At 38.0% G+C, this 20,860-nt stretch overlaps 1 protein-coding gene across 1 annotated transcript in view; it reads right to left on the bottom strand.

Moving 5' to 3' along the window:
- LOC121364719 (catenin alpha-2) overlaps positions 1-20,860 on the bottom strand; it is a 401,992-nt gene that overhangs the window by 58,917 nt on the left and 322,215 nt on the right. The window contains exons 9-11 of the mRNA XM_041488185.1: positions 4,254-4,346; positions 3,822-3,978; positions 682-882 (exon numbers count right to left, since the gene is read on the bottom strand). Coding sequence (XP_041344119.1) covers positions 682-882; positions 3,822-3,978; positions 4,254-4,346 — 451 coding nt within the window. The remainder of the gene's footprint in view (positions 1-681; positions 883-3,821; positions 3,979-4,253; positions 4,347-20,860) is intronic.

The following is a 20,860-nucleotide window of genomic DNA, read 5'->3' as shown; positions in this document are numbered from 1 at the left end:
TTGGCAGAACTGCCTGCACTGAATTACTGAGAGCACTGATATAAAGGGCTTTAAAATGACCAGCACAGACCTCATCACCTACACTGAGATGAATCCAATCCCTGCTCTGGCAAGGCAAAAACAGACTGGAAAAAAAAAAAAAAAATATTTCTTCTCAGTCTATCAATCTTGCCGAATTTTCTACTTTTATATAATCTATGTATTTTTATACAATCTAGCAGACTTTTATATTTTTTCAATCAGGCGGTGCATTTTCAGTTGCTTATATGTATTTTTCAATGAAAAGTTGTTTTGTTTAGCAACTCTTCAGTCATCAACAAGTATATTCACATGCATAGACCAAAGAGCAATGTTTGCAGTGATTTTCTGGAGATGTATCATACATAATCAATCAACTCAGAAGAAAAGGCTGCATATTATTTATTCAAATCATAGAAACTTTGATGTAGTGGCCTAGTCTTGATGTGTTACTGAATTTCTTCTCTTATATGGCTCCTGTCAGTATCACTTCTGCAACAGCACTGAGTAGAGAATGAAAAACACACTCCCAGCCATGAATTTATTTGTTTGTACCTTGTTTTCAAGATTTCCCTCAGAGTCACAGATCTCAGAGAACCAAATGAAAGTTTCAAATGACTAAAGAGAATTGCAATAATTCTTTCAGCATTTCACCAAACTCACCAGTTTCAGAGAGCAGTTTGGTAGCTTCCAGCACCTTCTCAGTGTACACCCCAGTCTCATAGTTCTCCATCTCTGCGTTGATGATGTGGATGACCCTGGCTGCGCGGCCCCGGATGGCACCCGCCGTCCTGTCCAGCGTGTCCACGTCCCCCTCTTGCAGGGCAATCACACACTTGTTCACATCTTCCAGGATGTGGTTTTCTGGAATTCGGGTTAAAAATACACCTGGTTCAACTGCACTCTTCCTCACAGCAAAGCTTACTCATTTGGGCAAATGTCAGTATATTAAAAAGTGGTATCTACCTTTATCCAAGCTGTAAAACAAAAGCCCTTCTGTGATATTGTCACATAACAGTAAAAATCTGTGTGATATTTATCTTTAGTAGGGACTGGGCCACATCATCTTACCTCTGCTGTGTGTCCCAACCTTTAATTCCTTGAAAGACAGTAACATTAATTTTAAACATCACACTGAATTTTATCATAATGGAACTGTAATTAAAATGAATGCAAAAGAGAAAGCAGACAAATATTTTGTAGATTCTATAATAAACAGCTGGGCAATTTTCTGAAGGTGAATTTACACTCTCCCATAAATGTTGATTACATTTGGCTCATTTTTGCCTAAGTCAGAAAAAAAAATAAATCACATTGAAAAGACAACACCAAATGGCCTTTGTAGACAGCACAAAACCTGGGCATGAGCAGCTCATCTCCCTCACTCCATCTATGCCAGCAAATAAGCTGGAAATTTCTAATAACACACCCTTATAATTATGTGTGACTTTGCATAATCTGAAGCAAGAGATGACAACAGTGACTCTGCTCACAGGAGGTGATATCAAGCACCTTAATTGGATTCTTGAGAGATGCATTGTTATTTTTCTGTCTCTGGATCAGGCCATCTACTATCATGTGCTGCAGTATCAGAATTTATGTAGTATTCTCACATACAAATTATGTGAAAGCATGAAGACTCTGACTAGGTCTGGCATTATTCTCTGCAGTCAGTAGAGTCAAAAATAATTTTAGTAAGACCAAGACTGAATTTCATATTTGACCAAACAGTCTGAGAAACTCAGTGACTCTAAACAGCAACTTGATTTTCTGCTAGAGACACCTGTGAACCAAAAAGGAAATGCTGTTCTTTGTGCTAGTAGTAAAACAGAATTAATCAGTTCACCAACTGTTTTTTGTTAATTATCCTTTGCCACTGGAAAGAATGACTCACTAATCTTCACAGTTAAAAATTCTGAGGTTGGATCATTTGAGGGTTTCAGAAATGTTTTACATGATGTCGAATTTTACACTGCAACAACTTTGGATGCCAACTGAAAGTCCCCTGAGCTGTGAATCTGAGTAACTTGCAAGGCAAAATTCTTTGTTTAAAACACTCCCTACACAGAATGAAAAAGAAGTGCTTCGTTAAAATTTTTCTTTGCTGTTTCCATTTCACCATCACCAATTTGCTTTTATCATGGCACAAACAAATTCTGCCCAACAAGAAGCGAATTTGGACAGTGCATTTGGAATATGAAACAACTTCTTAAAATTATGGTCAGCTCTCTTCTGGTAGGAACCATACTATTAAAACATACCATCAAATGTGACAGTCACTATGAAGAGGAGGTGTCATTTTAGGAGGTACATTTAACCAGATAGTGGTACTTTGAATGCTTCACTGGTTTAACATCCAAAAATAAAAATACTCTGTGTAAGCTGAGGCTTCCAAGCTTTACAGCAAGAGCAACAGGATTTCTGTTTCCTCATGTTTAACAGAGATGTCCGTGCAAAGAATTAGGAAAAAGGAATCTAAGCTTTACAAAAATAATACTTCTCAGCTGCCTAGGAAAGTTTGTATCTAAGTCAAAACTCTGTTTGAAGGAATTAAGATTTGAGAAAAAGAAAACAAAAACCCGATCATCCATTCAATTACTTCTGGTTTATGGGTAGAAGCACTTGGAGTAAGAAAAGTCCTCAAACAAAGAAGAAAATGGCCATTTGAGCCAGATTTCCAGCATTTGCACATGAACTGGGTCTGCAGTTTACAGCCTGATCATCCTTTCTCTTAGAACTAGTTCTGCCAGAGTGTTTGTCAGCTTCAAATCTCAAATAAAAATCAATGTGCTCCCATATTCTGAAGTATCCTACTATTCAGAGAGCTCATTTTCATTTTCTTGCAATGGCTTGCAGGAAACACTTGCAGAGCTGTTGGACAGAGGAGTGTAATTAACTAAACCAAATAATTTCCCTGTTAATAAGGGTAACAGGATACAACCAAGCAAGATAAAGAGTGCAAAAAAAAAGAAAATAAGGGATTTTTTAAAACTATAATTTCTTTTTCTTTCAATGTTTTTTTTCCTCATAAACTTCTTTTGGAAAATTTAAGAAATACCAAGGAAAATAATGTAGAACAAAACAACAATTTGGCCAGACTGTCTCATGAAGTTTGGCTCTTCTGAGATATTCGAGTAAGCAATGCCCTCTTGGCACACTCTATGTCCTTACTCACAACACTGAAATTCACCCTTCAAAGCAAATTAGGAAAATGAGTTTTCTGCAGCAGAAATTAACCCAAACCATGCACCACTTTGTAACTACAGCATTCACTGGGTATGATCAAATTATTACAATCCACTCTGCCACAAGTTGTAACATTTTACCAGGAGGATGGAGGAAAGACTGTGACCCAGGGTCAGTGTCCTTCTCTTCTCCATCCCTTCTTTACCCTCCCCTACCCAAACTGTTCTGTGATTCTGCAAAGTCCACCTTTCCTCTTCTTTCCTCCCACAATTACACAAGGATTCCAAAAATTTCTACAAATACTCTCAGCCTGTAACAGGTCTGGAACTAATTTTTAGAAGGTGAGCAAAATCCTACTTTGTGCCTGAGTTGAAACAAAGCTTCTCCAGGAATAGAAGCACAAATAGGTGTTATTTTCTGGGAGGTGAAGAACCAACCATTGCTACCAGGGATTAATTAACACAGTGTAGTTCATCCTACTGAGTACAGAAGATCAGCATTCCAATACACACAGACTAATGGATTAATGATGCTTTAGTAATTACAGCTTTTATCTGCTCTGACCCAATACTTTAATTCAGCAGTATATTTTTGGAAAAGTCTCTTGACCCCAGTACCTGAAACAGAGAGGAAATCATCCACTGAAGTGATGTCGTCGACAGCCTCAGTGAGAACTCGCACCTGTTTCTCCCACTGGTCCTTGAACACATCCATGTTGTCCTGGGCTACTTTGCTCTGGGGTCTGGCAGCCAACGTGAGTGCAGCATTAATTACCTGTTAATCAAAGCCATTTGTTAGAGGAGGAGTGGCATTTTTTTTTTATTTTTGTGGTTTTTTTTCAAGGGAAAGAGCAAATAGATTAATGACTGTGTTAAAAACACAGCATACAACCCATTTGATATGAAGGGTCTCAAGATAGGGATGTATTTTTCACAGTTCATGGAAATCAGGCAACAGTTTCATGACAAAGAAAAAGCTATGCCCTTCTTCTAATGCTTTGAAGTGCTAAAAGACTTCTCAAGTGGATTTTACCAGGAATCTTCACTCACCTGTGGGCACAGACTATCAATCTGTGTGGCTGCCATACGGACTAACTTCACACCTTCCTCATTATTGGAGATTGAACAGGCCAGATTTGCAACCTGCAATGAAAGCATGAAATCATCAGGATGAGAATCAAGTTTTAGTCAAGTGAGCCATTTTATACCTTCCTTTGTTCTTATTATGCTTTGCCTGAAATGAAAGAGTTTTTTACAAGAGGACTAATACATCTTCTGTGCTGGTGAACAGAAGCTCATGGAGATTATTTCCCTACTAGCAAACTGATCTACCCATCTTTAGATTTTTCTCAGAATCTTCCTTCACTGTAAAGTGTTTCCCATCCTCCTCTATAGCTTGAAAATTATCTGCTGAGAAGACATGTAAGGAATTCAGAACATTCAGATATCTGTACGTTTCCTCTTCTCAGCTTCTTTTTCCTCTTATGAACTATTTTCATTATTAATACAGGCAATCAGGCTCATCTATACACTCTGAACTTGGCAAAAGGAAGGGTTTTTGATGTCCTAACACATATCATCTCTCAAATATCTTCATTGTTTCTGATGGTTTTGCGCATATTAAAATAATTTTATTTTTCATGTAGACGTCTTTATTTCTATGTGCTTGTCTGCCCCACAGTGAAACATCCATTAGTAGCAGTAAAGTAACTTAGAGATGTGAAATAACTCTGTTGAAACCTTGTTCTGTAATACACATCTGAAGATCTCATTCAAAGATCTTTAAATCCACATTTACTTGCCCTGGCACAGCTTTGGGAAGTCTGAGCCTTTATAACTGAAGGCTATTTGGATAAGATAAAGACTTGGAGAGACATCTGAATGAGATCTAGAAATCAGACCACGTCTCCAGACACAGCAGAGCTGCATCTCTGTGGCTTGGATTCAAGTGGAGGAGCATGTTCTCCCAGCTCAGACAGCTCCTCCAAAAAACCCACTCCCAAAAGCTTTGTGCCAACTCCATTAATCTGCCCTGGGTTTTTCAAACAGCAATTCATGTCCCAGTGCACGCTGTGATATTTAAATCACTAAGGTACATTTTGGGATGGGGGAACACAGGATATTTTTTAATCATCCAAAATTATGGCACTTCATTCTAATCTTCATTAGAACAAACTTATAAAATATTAAATATGCTTCCTTGATATTATGCACTGTGCCTGAAGGCATAGCTATCAGCTGGAAATGATTCATAAATTAGTTCAAATGCCCCCATCTTCCCAATTTTCCTCCAGTCTCCCCTTGTGGTATTAATCTGTTCTCATCTGCAGTGCACATCCCTGCCTTAGCCCTGATCCATCTGTTCTGCATGGAACCTATTTCACTTCCAGTTCTGTGCAGCATGGTTTGCATAAATCAGAGTGCCAAAGCCCAGGCAAGAAAAGAACCCAAGGCTTCAAAGAGTCTTGCAGGCATTTCCTAGTCAAGATTTTATCAGAATGTTGTGATTTTTATTTTCATTTCATGATGAGACAAATGAGTTGGTCTGTTTGTTAACAGCCTTACAGCCCTCATGTCAAAAACATTCTCCTGAGATGACATCTTCCAATTAATTTACCATTTTCTGCAGTCACTTCTTTGCACACATCAAACAAAACCCTTTCATCTTCACCAGAAACAACAGCTAAGCAGGATAATATTTAGAATTCATTAACAGGAGTGGAATTTACAGACTTTAAAAACTAGTAAATGATATTAAGTTTAGCAAGAGCCACCTTCCTGTATTGGAACTAAGTGGCTTTTCAGACTGCCCTTACATTTTGTGATTAACACAATGAGAATTTGTCCCAAGGCTTCAGATGTAACATTTACTTTTTTGCAGATAGAAATATGTGATGAAGGTTGCTGGGTGTCATGAAATGGCCATCATCGAACTATAAAGCAAGTCTTTGAGTTCCTCTGGAATGGAGCAATGCAGATATAAGCAGCAAAAATAAAACTTAGTTCTTCTCTGTGTCTGTTAATTACTCTTTAAATAGAATCTGATAGACAATATTTGGATGTTGCAAAGTGCTTTGTTTTTCAAGAAAGATACAGACACAACCAGAAAAATATTTTTTTCCCTTTTTTGTAAAATACAGTTCAGTACATTGTTTTGGGTGTTACTATCAACACAAGAGTACAAATGCAATTATTGCTGCATTAAATATATATCAAATAGCATTACAGTTATCTGTTTAAAAGAAATAGCGATACACATCATGTGTAACCCTAAGTTTAATAGTTTCTGTGAGATATTTCAAGCCTTGCATAAATCCAGCCCTGCACCTTCAGCAGTCAGGCAGCAATACTATTCCACAATCCAGCAGGGAGTGTGCCAGCCTGCACCACAGCAAGATCTGATTATGTCAAATAAACACACAGATAAGCAATTTCCACAATGGCAGATGCAATCTGGATAAAATTGAATTCAGCACAAACCTATGACTTCACCCAAGACTTAATTTTTAAAAGATGCCAAGAAATAGCCTTTACTTGCTCAAGCCTCAGTTTCAGTGCATAAGCATGGATCTGTGAAACAACACAAGCTTTAGGTGCTCAATCACCAGATACCTCACTTCTTAATTACTCTGATTGACTTTGTTACCAAATACACAGTCAAGTCACCATCAATTAATATTCTTGCCACAGCAAGGTCCACATGTGTGCTCTTACTTGGTAGAAACCACAAGGTAATTCACCCTGCTTAAGCTTATTATATATTCAGCAACTTCAGATATTTTTCCTACCTAAAACTATGAATAAAACAATTAATATACAATTTCCACCCCACTTAGCTGAGATATCTGGGTTAGGTGCCAAAAGGATCCCTTTGGATAATGGATAAAAAAAGGGAGGCCCTTCCATGGGCTGTTCCAGGTGCCAGGGGCCTGCTTGGATCATCCTCTGGTTTATTACAGCTGTTCTGGTGATTGTTGAAAACAGTATTAGTGAAATAAAAGGTGTTTTACTGGTGCATTATAACTTCTTTGGCAAGGGTGCATTTAATGGAACAAGTTTTGTGAAGAACACAGAGACTTTTGAGGGTGGGAATTTCTTTAATGTGCCACTCCTGGGCTGGATGGAGCAGAGAGCTTGGAAAGGAAAATAAAAAGGCTGTGTATTAGTGCAGCTGCCAATTTACCAGAATTTTGATTTGAAGCCTTTACCTTTGCATTGTCAAATGTTCTGTCTCCACCAAAGCATTAAAGGGGAAGTTTCCTAAGAGGCTATGGAAGCAACCAGGTAGTTAATTTATTTTTCTCTTTTTTTACTAAGTTCCTTGAGAACACTGAACTCAATGAGTGCCTAAACAGAATTTAAGATTGTATTGAGATCAATTTGAACTGTCTGAAGAGTATTTATATCAAGGAACACATTTTAAATACCAAAATCAATGAACTGTGAATAATTCTCAAAAATATGTGGAGAACTTAATAACAGTGAAACTGCTGTGTAGACGAACATTATTGTCCAGAATTTCAGGTCTGCTAAGCTGCTCTTTTAGCATCAAAACAATGGCTGAACACCTTAAACCCGTCCTGCAAGAGCACAGAGAGGTAATGAGCAAGAAGATAAACATCAAGCTCCAGTGATGCTGTATTTTTCTGTAATCACCAAATCCAGTGAACCAATCCTAGAACTTGGGGTGTGAAAAAGCAGGAACCAACTCCTCCATATGAATTTCTATCAGTGGCACTGGCAGCCCAAGATGCCTTTCTGCACCTTGCCAGTATCTGTCTTTAATCATGCAAGGAGTTCCATTAGTTTCAGTTATTTAAAATACATACAGGACCAGTTCCTATAAAATTTATCTGTCTGTAATTTTTTTTGTATTTTAGCCTCAGGTTTCTGCTGGATAGCAGATTGGGTGGGGAATTACTTTGTTTCTAATGCAAATTTTATTAGTCTTTGTGGTGGCCTTAGGAGAGGAAAATTTTATTTCTGCCACAAAATTGTACTTCAAACTACAAAAGTAATCAAGGATCTTTCATTTCAATTTACTTCATTTTTACACTGATTAAAATCAGGTGTAGCTACCTTTTACTGTGATTTTAAATGAGACTATTTCCATTTTTGACTTGAGCCCTTTGTATTATTAAAGGTAACTATGACTATCAAGATACATTGTGCTCTTCTGACTACCAAAATCCATTGTCTTCAGGTTCAAAATTAAACTCAAAGATTTAACATGGCCATTTGGAATTCAACCTAAGTGAAAAGGTCCGAAAGAAAAATCTATTGCTTAAAGCAAAAATGTAAAAAAGGGAGCAGTATAAGCTGCAGCACAAGAGCAATAGCAACACAAAAGCTGCAGGATGTCCTATTTTTTAACATTTTCCTTTTATTCTTTTTTTTCTCACCATAAATTGCTTAGAAGAAATGATACTGAAAAGGCTCTGTTCAGCTTCCCCAGTCATTTAACTATTCAAAGGTAGAGAATGTAATCTAGTTCTATTTTACTTTCTTAGTTTTCCATAATTTTTTGTAAATATGTGATTTCTTCTTAAATATGTCTTTATTCAGATTTTTCTATTTATGTAATTTATGTTTCCACTGTAATTAACTGGTGGAAGTAATAGGAAGAAAATAAATTGCAAGAAATTATTCTCTATTTGGGAAAATGCAGAGTAATTTAAACAAACCCAAGACACTGGTAAACTGATGTGTCTGCACCACACATTTGAGAAGCTGTAACCTTTTGAGGGATTCAGCTTGAGTTGAAGGTGGTTTAAGTCAGAGACTTCTGCAGCACTCACAGGGGACTAAAACCAAGCAAATAATCAATTACCATGTTCAGCTGATGAGACATAACTTGCTGAGCTGTCCTATCTCAACTATTTGTAATTATTTATCCATTCACTTCTTAATTTGTCCAGATATTGCTTCAATCTCTGAATCCTTAAAAATTCTGACATATATTAATGTTGGTACTGCTGTAGGCAGCCCAGTGATATTCATGGAGCCACAAAAAAGAGATTTTTTTCTAAAGGAGAGCAGAGTTGAAGCCAAGTTACCCAAGATCTTCAACTTATTTCTCCTCGCTGTACTCACTCAAGCATTCCATTATGAGCAAAACTCTATTTATCACTGGACAGGATGTTTTTGCACATACACAAACAAGTGCCAAAAAAATCAAAATGTCACTGAGAGTACACATTGCAGCAGATTCCTGTTCCTCATCATGCTCTGCAGTGCCAGCTTGTACTGCCATGAAAATATTAGACTGTGGCTTCTCCCTCCCAGCCTATTCCATATGGCATGGGGGGAACCTCATACTGGATAATATGGGCAATTTTCCCTCATTTATATTAACCAGTCACTTCTCTAAATAAGAGATGGATTTTCAACTTCAGCTGTACATATATTTCACATCCATTAAATAATCTAACTGCATGCAAAGCAGTAAAAAAAGGCATTACTTTTATAAATAAATAATTACATGATTTACTGAGTTTTATGTTTGCTTTGAAAATTTCTAGCACCAAACCCTGAACATATTTAACATGAACTGCTCAGGCATTTACAATATGTATCTAAGGAGATTGGTACCAGCAGGATGTTAGAAAGCTGCAGAGCATGTCAAGCACAACAGTTGAATGTTTTATTTCATGTCTTATATGCTGCCCACTGAACCTGTGAAAACCTCTTTTCACTCTCAAAAGGTCAACAGCATTTTCTTTCATACTTACTACAGGAATGAGGCTTTTTCACACACTCCAACTCCCTTCAGACTTGCTCTGTATCAGATTTAGTTGGAAGAGCTTTAAAAGATTTCTGGTTTTGGTAATGTTCCAATGTACCTCAGACTTCAATAAATTCATCAGGTCTTCGTCTGAGATTTTTGAAGGAAACCTAAGATTGTTGGAAACCTCATGTGTACAGAAAGCTCAATTCTAAATGAAAAGATCCTAATTTTAGACTATTTCAATGAAGTGTTGTTAAATCATTCTGAATCTCCTTCATTTTCCAGGACCATTCTGGTGCATGCCACAATTATGGCCTATAGGATGGAATAAAAGGGAGATCAGAAATGAATACCTTGAAAAGTCCTTCTACTTAACTATTTTCATAACTGAAAAGAAGCCAACATTGGCTCATGTTCAATTTTAGAGCTGCCAGTGACGTACAGAAGAAAAAGGTATCATACTATGTTTGATCTTTTACTTTTCATACCAGAAAATAATAATGATTTCAGATATAAATAAAAAAAATTGTAGAAGTAAATACCATCTCTTCTTTTCTTTCTTTTCTCTTTATATATGGAATTTGATCACAAAACTCTGTCTTCTTGAAACAGGGCAAGTTTTTATACCACACTGATGAGCCTGAACTGTGATAAATGTGCCTGATTGCAAACTCCTTACTGTGTCTAAAGACCTCCTGAAAGAAGAGTGGGACAATCTTTCCAGGTCTTTGTGATTTCTCAGCAGAATCATCCCAAGAATTCTCTATGGAAAACAGAAGAAAGCAAATTGATTAAAGAAAAAAGTGGGTGATTTTCTCAGGGCATTTCTCCAATTTAAACATGAGAAAATCATTATAGAAATTAATTCAGTTTTACATTTGTTTGTTTGTTTGTTTTTCTTTTTCTGTTTTTTCTCAGGGTTTCAGTGCTAGTTTACTTTCATTTGTAAAATTATTCAAGCAATGCTGTTGGACACTTGCAGTGGACACTACCCAGAACTATCAACTGCATTCTCAGCTGGAACCAATGGCCCTGACAGCACCTGCCCCAGCTCCTACCTGAAGATCCAATCTCACAATTAAAAATCCAGGCTCACATTTGTCAGGAACTCTCTGTTCCACTGAATCTCCAAATAGCTTGAAATTCAGGGACTTTAAAAAACTGCATGTGGATGTTAATCCCCAGAGCTGAAACCAGTGGAAATGCTTTGTGCTGTTACTGAAAATTCCCTCAGGAATTATGGAAGATCCTCCCTTGCTTTCTTAAGGGTGTGTTTGTGAGCCATTCAGCTGGAATAGAACTAAATGATAGAAGCAGTGGGGAGCCCAGAGATGAGGGCAGCAGGAAAGGGGTTCCCTCCTGAGGTTCATTCCCCCAGGAGCTGGGAAGGGAGCAGGACACTCAGCTTCCTCCCTTCAATGATTTGCTCACTACCTTGACATAATTTCTGAATTTTCTCTCTATTCATGTGCACCCACTGCTGAAGAAATAAACAGCAAACAGCTGGAGTAAGCCAAGAAGAAGAGCAGGATTTAGTTAAGACCAGATTTGTACTTTAATTTTAACTGGCCTTGAGCAATATAGCATTGAACTGATAGAATGCAGCCAGTCTTTCTCCTACAAGAAAGCAGCTTGTAAAGATGCAGAGGATCTGTTCCCTGTTGTTCATCTACCCAGGTGGATCATGGAGTAGATAACCTGTTTTAAACAGTGCCACTCACATGACTGCTGAGTCTAGATAGTCTAGCTAAAAGTGATTAATATCATTTACTGACTTTCTGAGTTACAGGTAAAACTGCATTTTACATCACATTGGTACACCTTTTTTTCTTTTCAAAGAAAGCAAAGGTAAAATGCCCAACTACAAGAATTCCTTCTGTAGAGGTCAGAGGCCAGAGACCCATCTCAGAGCTTTTTCACCTCTGTTAGCAGGTTTCAAAGAAAGCAAAGGTAAAATGCCCAACTACAAGAATTCCTTCTGTAGAGGTCCGAGACCCATCTCAAAGCTTTTTCACCTCTGTTAGCAGTATTGAGTTCCTTTTCTATTTAATTTGATAATAGGTAAAGGACTTCAGACACTATTCCTCCATTACTGGTCTATTCACAGTGAAACACCAGTGAACAAAGAATGCAGAGGAACACAACAAAAATGACAGCACTGGTCTGAAAGGTCAGAGACACATTGTCACACACAACAGAACTTCTCCCCAACAGTAACTGTTATGTTCCAAGTGTGCAAAATGGCCACAACAATTTCTTAGTCTGGTACATCAACAAAACTCAGGAAATTTTGTGTATTAATCCTTTCTGGTCAACTTGCAACCAAGGCCCCTGCTAGTAAGACTCATCATGAATTATGAGCAATGGATCCTGAAATATCCAAGGAGCATGAGGGCAGCTGGTGTCCTATGGAAAGAAGATTTACAACACTGCAATGTGTGTGAGTCGATCCCATAAAGCAATTTTGACAACATACCCCTGGCAGTGCTGTAATTAATAGATATTAATAGCAAGTAGTTACCAAAGCAATCCATCTATCTAATAACAGTCCACTATTTGGCAAACTGCTCAGTGACCCTGGGACATGGATGCATGCCTGACTAGGCTGTGATAATTAAATGTTAGTTACATTATCAGGGAGCTGTATTTTGACAGCTGTTGAAGAAAAAGAGGGGACTGTGTTGGAACTCAGAAAAGTTCAAGACATTAACAGAAGCTATGAAGGCATTAACAGTGTGATATCAGACACCCCAGGGTATAAACAAAGCACAAATTATAATCACTGATCCCTAAAGAAACATAACTTGCAAGCTAGGTAGAACCAACTTTATTTAGCTGACCAGTGTGGATGGAGTTGAACTTGGCAGGGGATGCAAAGAACAATAAGAGCTTGTAGAGGTACATCAGCCAGAAAAGGGAGGTCACAGAAAGTGCATCCCCCCTGATAAGCATGACTGGCAAACTGGCAGCAGCACACGAGAAGAAATTGAGGTACCCAACAGATTTTTTGCCTCAGTGTTCGATAGCAACCTTTCTTCCCAAAGGAGAAAAGGGAGCAAAGTCCCTCCTGCTGACAGAGAAATGAGGTTGAAGGCCAGCTGAGGAAGCCAAATCCACAAATCCATCCACAAATCCATGGGATCCAACAAGATGCACCCCAGAGCCCTGAGAGAATTGGCTGATGCAGTTGCCAAGGCACTCTCCATCATATTCACCAAGTCATGGCTGTCAGGGCAAGTCCCAGGAAGAAGGACCCTGGGAGCTGACCCTCTCAGCCTCACCTCTGTGCCTGGAAAATCCTGGAGCAGATGCTCCCAGAAGCTCTGCTAAGGCACATGGAGAACAGGGAGGTGATTGAGGACAGCCAGCACAGCTTTGCCAGTGGCCAGCACAGCTTTGCCAGTGGCCAGCAGGCTGAGGGAGCTGTTTCTGCCCCTCTGCCTGCCCAGGTGAGACCACACCTGCAGAGCTCAGCACAGAGAAGATGTGAACCTGTTGGTGTGGGTCCAGAGGAGAGCCACAGAATCAGAGGGCTGATCTCCTTCCCAGGGCTGAGTGAAGAAATTTAATTTGGAGTGATATTTGAAAGGCTCACAAAGTGCCATTCAGAGAAAGACTGATTTTATATGAACCCAAGTTTTGTGCACGAATAGTTTATGAAATGTTTTTACAATAATTTAGTAATGGCTCAACAGGAATGCAAAACCAAGTCATCAGCCCAGAACCAGAATGTGTAGACAAGGCAACAGAACTGGATGTTCCCTTTCCCATTCCTCCTGTCAGCTTTAACCCTGGCATGGAGAGAGCTCATATTGGCTCAAAACATCATTTAGTTTACTTGTCTGCTTAGCAGCCCTTTTTTCTGCTAATAAATCGCCTTTTCTCTGGAAAAGTGATATTTATGGTGATTATCCTTACAATAAGAGTGTCTGACAGCAAAAAACAAACATCCAGAGTATTTTGCAGAAAAGTTGTATGTTGATATGAGGTATTTTCCAAGTTTTTTATTATAAAAAACTCATCAACCCATTATTCCTGACTTTTTGTCCTGTCACTGTCCATCATTGTGGTATGACCAGAAAAAGAGATTTCTTAAATATAGTTCTTTACCAGCAGCTGCATTCATACCAGTAAGATAAACACAGACCTGAGCACCTGCACACATTCATCCCCCTTTTTTCAAATACAAACATAATCCTAGGCAGAGTTTTACCCTAAATTACCTCTGGTATACCACACATGGTCTCTCTCATATCTATTAAAAAGGTGTTGGCCAAAAAAATGGCAATGAGAAACCTCCATGTGTTCTTAAAGATATGACAATGGGCTGAGAAAAACTACTTTTATATTAAGGTCTCTCTTCTCAACTGAAATAGGGAATACATTAAAAAAACCCCAAATATTAATTATTCAGTGTGCTGGGACACATATCCTCAAATTATCTCTCCTAATTTAAGACTGCACTCTTAAGGGATTTTGCATAGAATTTTGGTTTTGTTATAGTGAACGTGGAAATTTTCATTCTAGTTTTGAACTCAATCATGTTTATTTGACTAAAAACTGTCTGAGTCTTACATTTTTGTACCAGTTGTCCCATGTTTGCAGTTATGTGTATGAAAGCTGGTTACCTTTGCAAAGGATCATCATTAGCTGATAAACACCCAAAACCATTTTAACAAAACCCAGATTATTTATTGTGCATTACAGTGATGTTTTTGATTTTTCTGTGGCTCCTCAAAAAAAAAAAAAAAGAAAAAAAAAGAAAAAAAAAAGTCATATGAATGCAGCTAACAAACAATTAGTTTTTAATAATGAGATTTTATATCAAGAGCTCTTCATTTGACTTTCAGCATTAAACAAAGAATGGAAACAAACATATATTTAAAAAAATCCATACTGACATCAAAATTCTAAACAGAACTGCAGACACCTTTAATTCACTGTGCTTGGATTTATACACCTCCTGGCACACAGAGATGACAATAATCAGTCAATTGTCTCTGCTGTTAGTGTAAAAGGCAATAGCACTACGAGTTTGGGATTTTTGGAAATTGCCATTTAAAGTCAAGGGCCAGTAGGTCCATGATGAAGCTGAAGAGAGTCTCTCTAGCAGTCCACCTTAGTAATTTTTTAAGCTTTCGATTAATTTAATTCAAAGGAACAGAAAAATGAAAATTAAATTCAATGAAAAATTAAAATTTAACAAAAATTAAATTTCAGTGAAGGAGACAAACCTTGTTATCCTCCTAAGGTAATGCCTCATTGAGGAAAGGGTTTAACTCATGGCTCACACTGGGGAATCTGAGTAGCTGAGACATTTCCTAAAATCTGTGGGAAAAGCTTCACTTGGATCTGACACTTGACTGCAAATTACAAATCTCTAAGAAACCATGTCTGGTGTTTACAGAGCTGCTTCTCTGAGAGAAGAAAATCCTTCTTCCTAAAAACCACAGCAAGAACTGCACACCTGGAGAACGTCTGGCTGGGGAGCAGGAGAGTTTGGGTGCGTGAGGACAGGCTTGGAGTTGGAAGATGTCCCACTTTGCTTCCACAGGACCTCCTGATCATTGGGATAATCTGAAATTAACATTTTTAACACCAGCCTGGACGTCTGAAACCCTGCACTGGGCCAAGGAGGAGCTCCAGCACTTGGGTTTCAGCTTTCTGTAAGAACCTTTTAGTAAATCACCTTTAAAATTAGCCACAGGTGAAGGAATGATGAGAGTACATTTTCCCCCTGTGTTATTGGGAAGTTACCTTTCATCACACTACAGGTCATCATTCAGTTTTCCAAGAACTGTTTTTAGATTAAATGATTTCTGAGATGTCAACCTGGAACAGGAAAAAAAAAAAACACGAAGGGGGAAAAAAAAAAGAAAATGCAAGGAGATATACAATAAAATGGAGCACTATTAAGTCCCCTCGTGCAGCTTTGAGAATTGATAATTTCACTCAATAATAGTCCAGGTAAGGTGATGGATGCTACCTGTATTATTTTTCTTTTAACCCACAGATTGCTTATCTGTGAAACAAGTGGGGAATAACCCTCTTTCCTTTTGGAGCAGGTAAATCAACTTTATTTCAATGTTGGGACCACTGTGGCTAAGTCTGATCAGTTTTTACAGGAGAGAAGAAACCACAGAACATCCGTGTCTCTGCACTGACATTAATATAACACTACCACAAGCTGTGGAAATTGGAGCTGAAAGGAAACCTGGCAGATGATGCTCCTGTCTGAAGGCAGGATCAGCAGTGCCTGAACCACTGCTGGCAGGTGTTTGTTTCACTTAGAGCCTGCTTTGATAGCTGTTGCATGGATTTCTGTACATGGAACATTTAATTAGGGAAAACAAACAGCAGCAGTGTGTGATGAGGTCAGATTTACTGCTCCAACTGCAAGGAGTGTGCTCCAGTCTGTGCTCAGGGCCCATTCAAATGTATATTAAGAGATTTAGTAATGACAGCAACAGGAGAATAAAAAAACTCAACCCAATAAACTCCCTCTGCACGTTTCTTCTATGCAGATTCTCTGTGAGTCTGGTCTGTTCAAATTTGTGAGCAAAGAGAACAGGGAAAAATCACATTTACCTACTGTACAGAATGTTTGTATCCATTACGATTATTTTTGCTTATAGTAAAGTCACAGAACTTTAGGACTTAAAAAAAAAAAAACAAAAAACAAAAAACAAAAAACACACTAACACCTTAAAAAACTAACACCTTAAAATGGGATATACCAAGAAGATACCACCAGTGGAGATAACATTTTAAATTTAAAAAAGTTTTGACATCCCTTCATACTGTTTTTTTTTTGCATGTGCATTTCTGTGCTTGGAACATGACCCAAAGGATTATTGGTTGAGTCTAAAAATGAATCTTTTAAATTAAATTGCCACATGTTACCCAGGTTCTTACAATACCTTTATGCACTTGGAAGATCAAAGAAAAAATAAAACTAAAACATATCTTTGAAGGATTTTTCTTTCTCTCAGAGAACTTCTTTGTATCATCAGAACAGGTGACATGCTCTGATGTGTTTAATGTGTTATTGCTTCTCCACTCAGATGTCTGTAATAGCTCAGAGTCCCCAAACAATGCAAAAATAATGATGAAAGTTTGACCACTACTCAAGTTATTTAATGTGGATTGCAGTCAACTCAATTCTGAAAACCAGTCCCTGTTCTTAGAGTGAGAAACAGCAACAGAAGCCCTGAACACATTACAAAAGTTAGCAAACTTTAAATATGGATTCTTTAAGTTATGTGTGTGAGAGCAAGAGATAAAGGGGGGTCAAGTGCAACTACAAACCAACAATTCAGCACTTGCACAGTAAAGGTTCTATTCATTGTCTCACTCAATAATTCTCAATACACAAACCCCATCCAGCCTCACACAAAATGATGGAGTCTCTTCACTCAATTCATCCCCTGAGACAAAGCTGGAGATCCTCAGCTCATGTAGAGCAGCAAAGCTGCAGTGATTTACCTCAGCCCTGGCTCCTAGAACACACTCTGGTCTGTGAATTGTAGCTTTGAATAACTGAGGTAGAAATGAATTCCACAATCAATCCACCAACAAATGTTTCTGTGTTTTCACTTCTCCATCTGCACAATGGCATTCCAGAATGTTCAAGACACTCTGTGTAGAAGTGTCTCTGTAGTGCCACTCCATGCATTGAAATGAATAATAAAACAGAATTTTCTAAATGTGACAATTGATCACCAAGGCTTTTCTTTCACTGGCATGAACAAGGCATGATTTGCTGGCCAAAGAGCACATCATAGTCCATATAAAAAATGTATATACTATTGCTACCAGAAATAATGGGTAATGTATTACAGAAATACATCAATCCTACATCCTTTTATTCTTTTAACCCTTAACTCTTCAATGGTTAATGTGTTATGTATTCTCTGAACAGCCATCAGCATACATTTGCACTACCACAAACTGGAATTTATTCATCTAGCTGCACAGAGGGATTTGTTAGTTATTGGGGGTCAGTGAACACAGCTTTATAAACTGATATTGAACAGGAAGGAACTGCATTAGAATGAAGCCAGAATAACAATAAGCCAAAGACTCAGGTGAGTATTTTTTGCTTCAGCTCTTAAATACACTTTTTTTTCCTATTGTCAGGAAGCTAATGATATATGTCCATATATATATGTGTGTGTGTGTATTTAAAATCTTTACTCTCTTTCCATTCCTATGTTGTTTAGCTCCTTAAAGCCCTTGACAGCTGCTGTGCAACAGGGGTTCCTCCCTCCCAGTGACGACAGGTCCCAAAAGGCAGCAGATGCTCCAACCTCTCGCTGCTAAAAGCTTTAATCCTACTTTTCCCTCTGTCTTTCTCCAAAAATGTGTTTCTGATATATCAAATTATTGATTCTTTCTGTGTGTTTTGTATTACAGGATCACCTGCCACAGGAGAATTAATCCTGATTTATGCTGGTGTGAGTGACAGGAGAAATGAGCTCAGTGGTTTTGGGGTAAGAGCTGTTGAAAATGTTTATTTGTGTAAGGTCAAAGAAATCAATTCCATTTCTGAGGCAACGGAAAGAGAACTTACCCTAGGCAACTCCCATCTGTGAAACCACCTTTTCTGAGGCAATGACAGACAAATTGTCTGCAGGATATTAACTGCTACTTACACCAACATTACACTGCAGCCTTAAGAAACTCATCAAGAAATGAGGTAAAATCACCCAGAACTGTGCTGTGACACAAGAGTGGTATTTGAAAAATATCACACCCCATACACCAGTAGTCATGCAGCCATTCAGGATTATTTAAATATTAAAACTTCAAACAAAAAAAAAAAAAAAAAAAAAGGATTTTTCAGTTTTTCAGTTGAGGTCAAAATTCCTAAATTGCTGTTTCCTAGCTGTCAAGACCCAGTATAAATAAAGGCAAATGGACTTGTGCTGAGGATATTTGAACATTTGATATTTGATGCTGAGAAAACACTGGTGTATTTAAGATCAGCATTACTTATTTCAGAAGTTCACAGAGGAACAGCTGATTTTCACATTCTGTTATTCCCAGTTTAGACAAGCATTCAATTTGAGAAGGGAGCACAGAGGTGATTTAAATTTAATATCTCGATCTCATTTCAAGAGAAAGGCTTAAACGCAAACACGGTCAATTTGAAAGTCTTAATGTTCTACTTGAATTCACATGATTTATGGCAGGGGAAAAAAAACCCTGCAGTGTTTCAACAGCCTGAGAAATGCTGGTTTCATCTACATGGGCTAGAGGAACCCAAATTCAAACTACAGACACTCAAAGTAACATTTGACACTCAAAGTAACATTTAACACTCCAGCTGACATTCAACACTGGCATTCAAACAAACATTCCAGCCAGGAATAAATCTTCGTTTGAAAAATCCTAAATATGAAATAGGGCAGATACTGCATTCATCTCCAGTGGTATAATTAGACATACAGGACTGAACTCATGTTCTTACCCTGGATTTACACAGTCCAATTGAAGCCCATCTTCAGTCCTCAGTCAAATGCCAAATATGCTGCTGAGAGGGCTCAAGTGGCAGCTCTTTCTCCTAAGAAATGCTGTTCAAATTGGAATTTAGATGCCCAAATATGCTAGTGAAAGCTTCTCAAGTATTTTGAAGCATTTTTTATCCATTTCCAGAGTCACTCATTGGCTTTAGTGAGCTATTCTTCATGTTAGAAGTACACTCATGTATTAACCAAAATTCCATTTTTCCTTTAATAAATGGCTCTTTTTCTCAACACATTGAAGTCTCTACTGCCCAGTTTTCTATATATTCACATCAAAATATGCAAGGTGAGTGTATAATGGCAAAATGTGACAACCTCATGCTCCTTCCTCAGTGAGACCTGTACCCAGATTGATGATACTGCTTTGCAGACCAAAGTCAGTATATGAGACCACAGGCTTTCATAAAACCCCCTAAATATGGGTGAAAACAGAACAAATGCCAACACCATGAGCTTCAAGCAGCTCCCTGAGAAGTTTTTATAAACTGTCTAATCTTTACCTGTAGAACAGGAAGTGAATTTATTAAATTAATTAAATAACTAAACATTTATTAAACAACTAAACAAACTCCCTCATTTTGTCTGCTCTGAGGGAAGAACTTTCCTTTATACAGTGGATAAGCCAATTAGAAAAGAACTCCCACTCAACCCCAGTAATAAGTATTCTATCCAACTTGAGAACAACTCATCAGGATTTTAGAGAGGATGTTTCTTTTCTGGACTGCAGGCTTTTTCAAACTAACTAGGAGAATAATCCTCCTTAATATTTACTGATGGCCCAGCTGCTGCTATCAAGCAGTTTTCTGCTTTTAATGAGATAAAACCTCATGTCCACTGTAAAAAGGTGGATAATAATCTGCATGGTCTGAATTGGGAGAGCATTTTAACTTGGCAGTGATGCCAAAATCTGCATTAGTCTGTTAACAAAACAAAACAAAAAAAAAATCATGATGATGAACCAGAGACAATAAGAATTGGAATATTTTTCCTGCTGCTGCACTATTTTTTCCAAACTAATACCACATGTCAGGAAGTCATGAAGGGCAATGCAATTCCAGAAGTGAGGCTCAGCTTCTGTCTATAATACTATAAATTTGAGTGAGTAAAAACTTCTGTGCCCAAAATGTGTTCATGTTTCTGCAACTTCATCCAGTTAACAAAACCTATAAAAGTATTTTTATTCAGGCTCTCAGGTTACTAATGCTTTCTGCAGCCAAAGGAACACTTGGGTTCTTCATTCTGCCTTAGCAGTAAAATCTGGCTTCAGCAGCTCAGAGCAATTTGTAGGAAACCAAATTTACAGAGTCTCAATCTGCTTCTGCTCTCACAGCACAAATGAGAGAGCCAAAGGAAAAAACCTCTGTACCAAAGAGTCACAGCTGGTGACATTTTCCAGCAGGTAA

The sequence above is a fragment of the Pyrgilauda ruficollis genome, unplaced genomic scaffold (assembly GCF_017590135.1).
Source record: "Pyrgilauda ruficollis isolate IOZ18807 unplaced genomic scaffold, ASM1759013v1 scaffold88, whole genome shotgun sequence".
NCBI classification, from domain to species: Eukaryota; Metazoa; Chordata; class Aves; order Passeriformes; family Passeridae; genus Pyrgilauda; species Pyrgilauda ruficollis.
The sequence above is the reverse complement of the archived record's forward strand: the minus strand, read 5'-3'. Positions and strand labels throughout refer to the sequence as shown.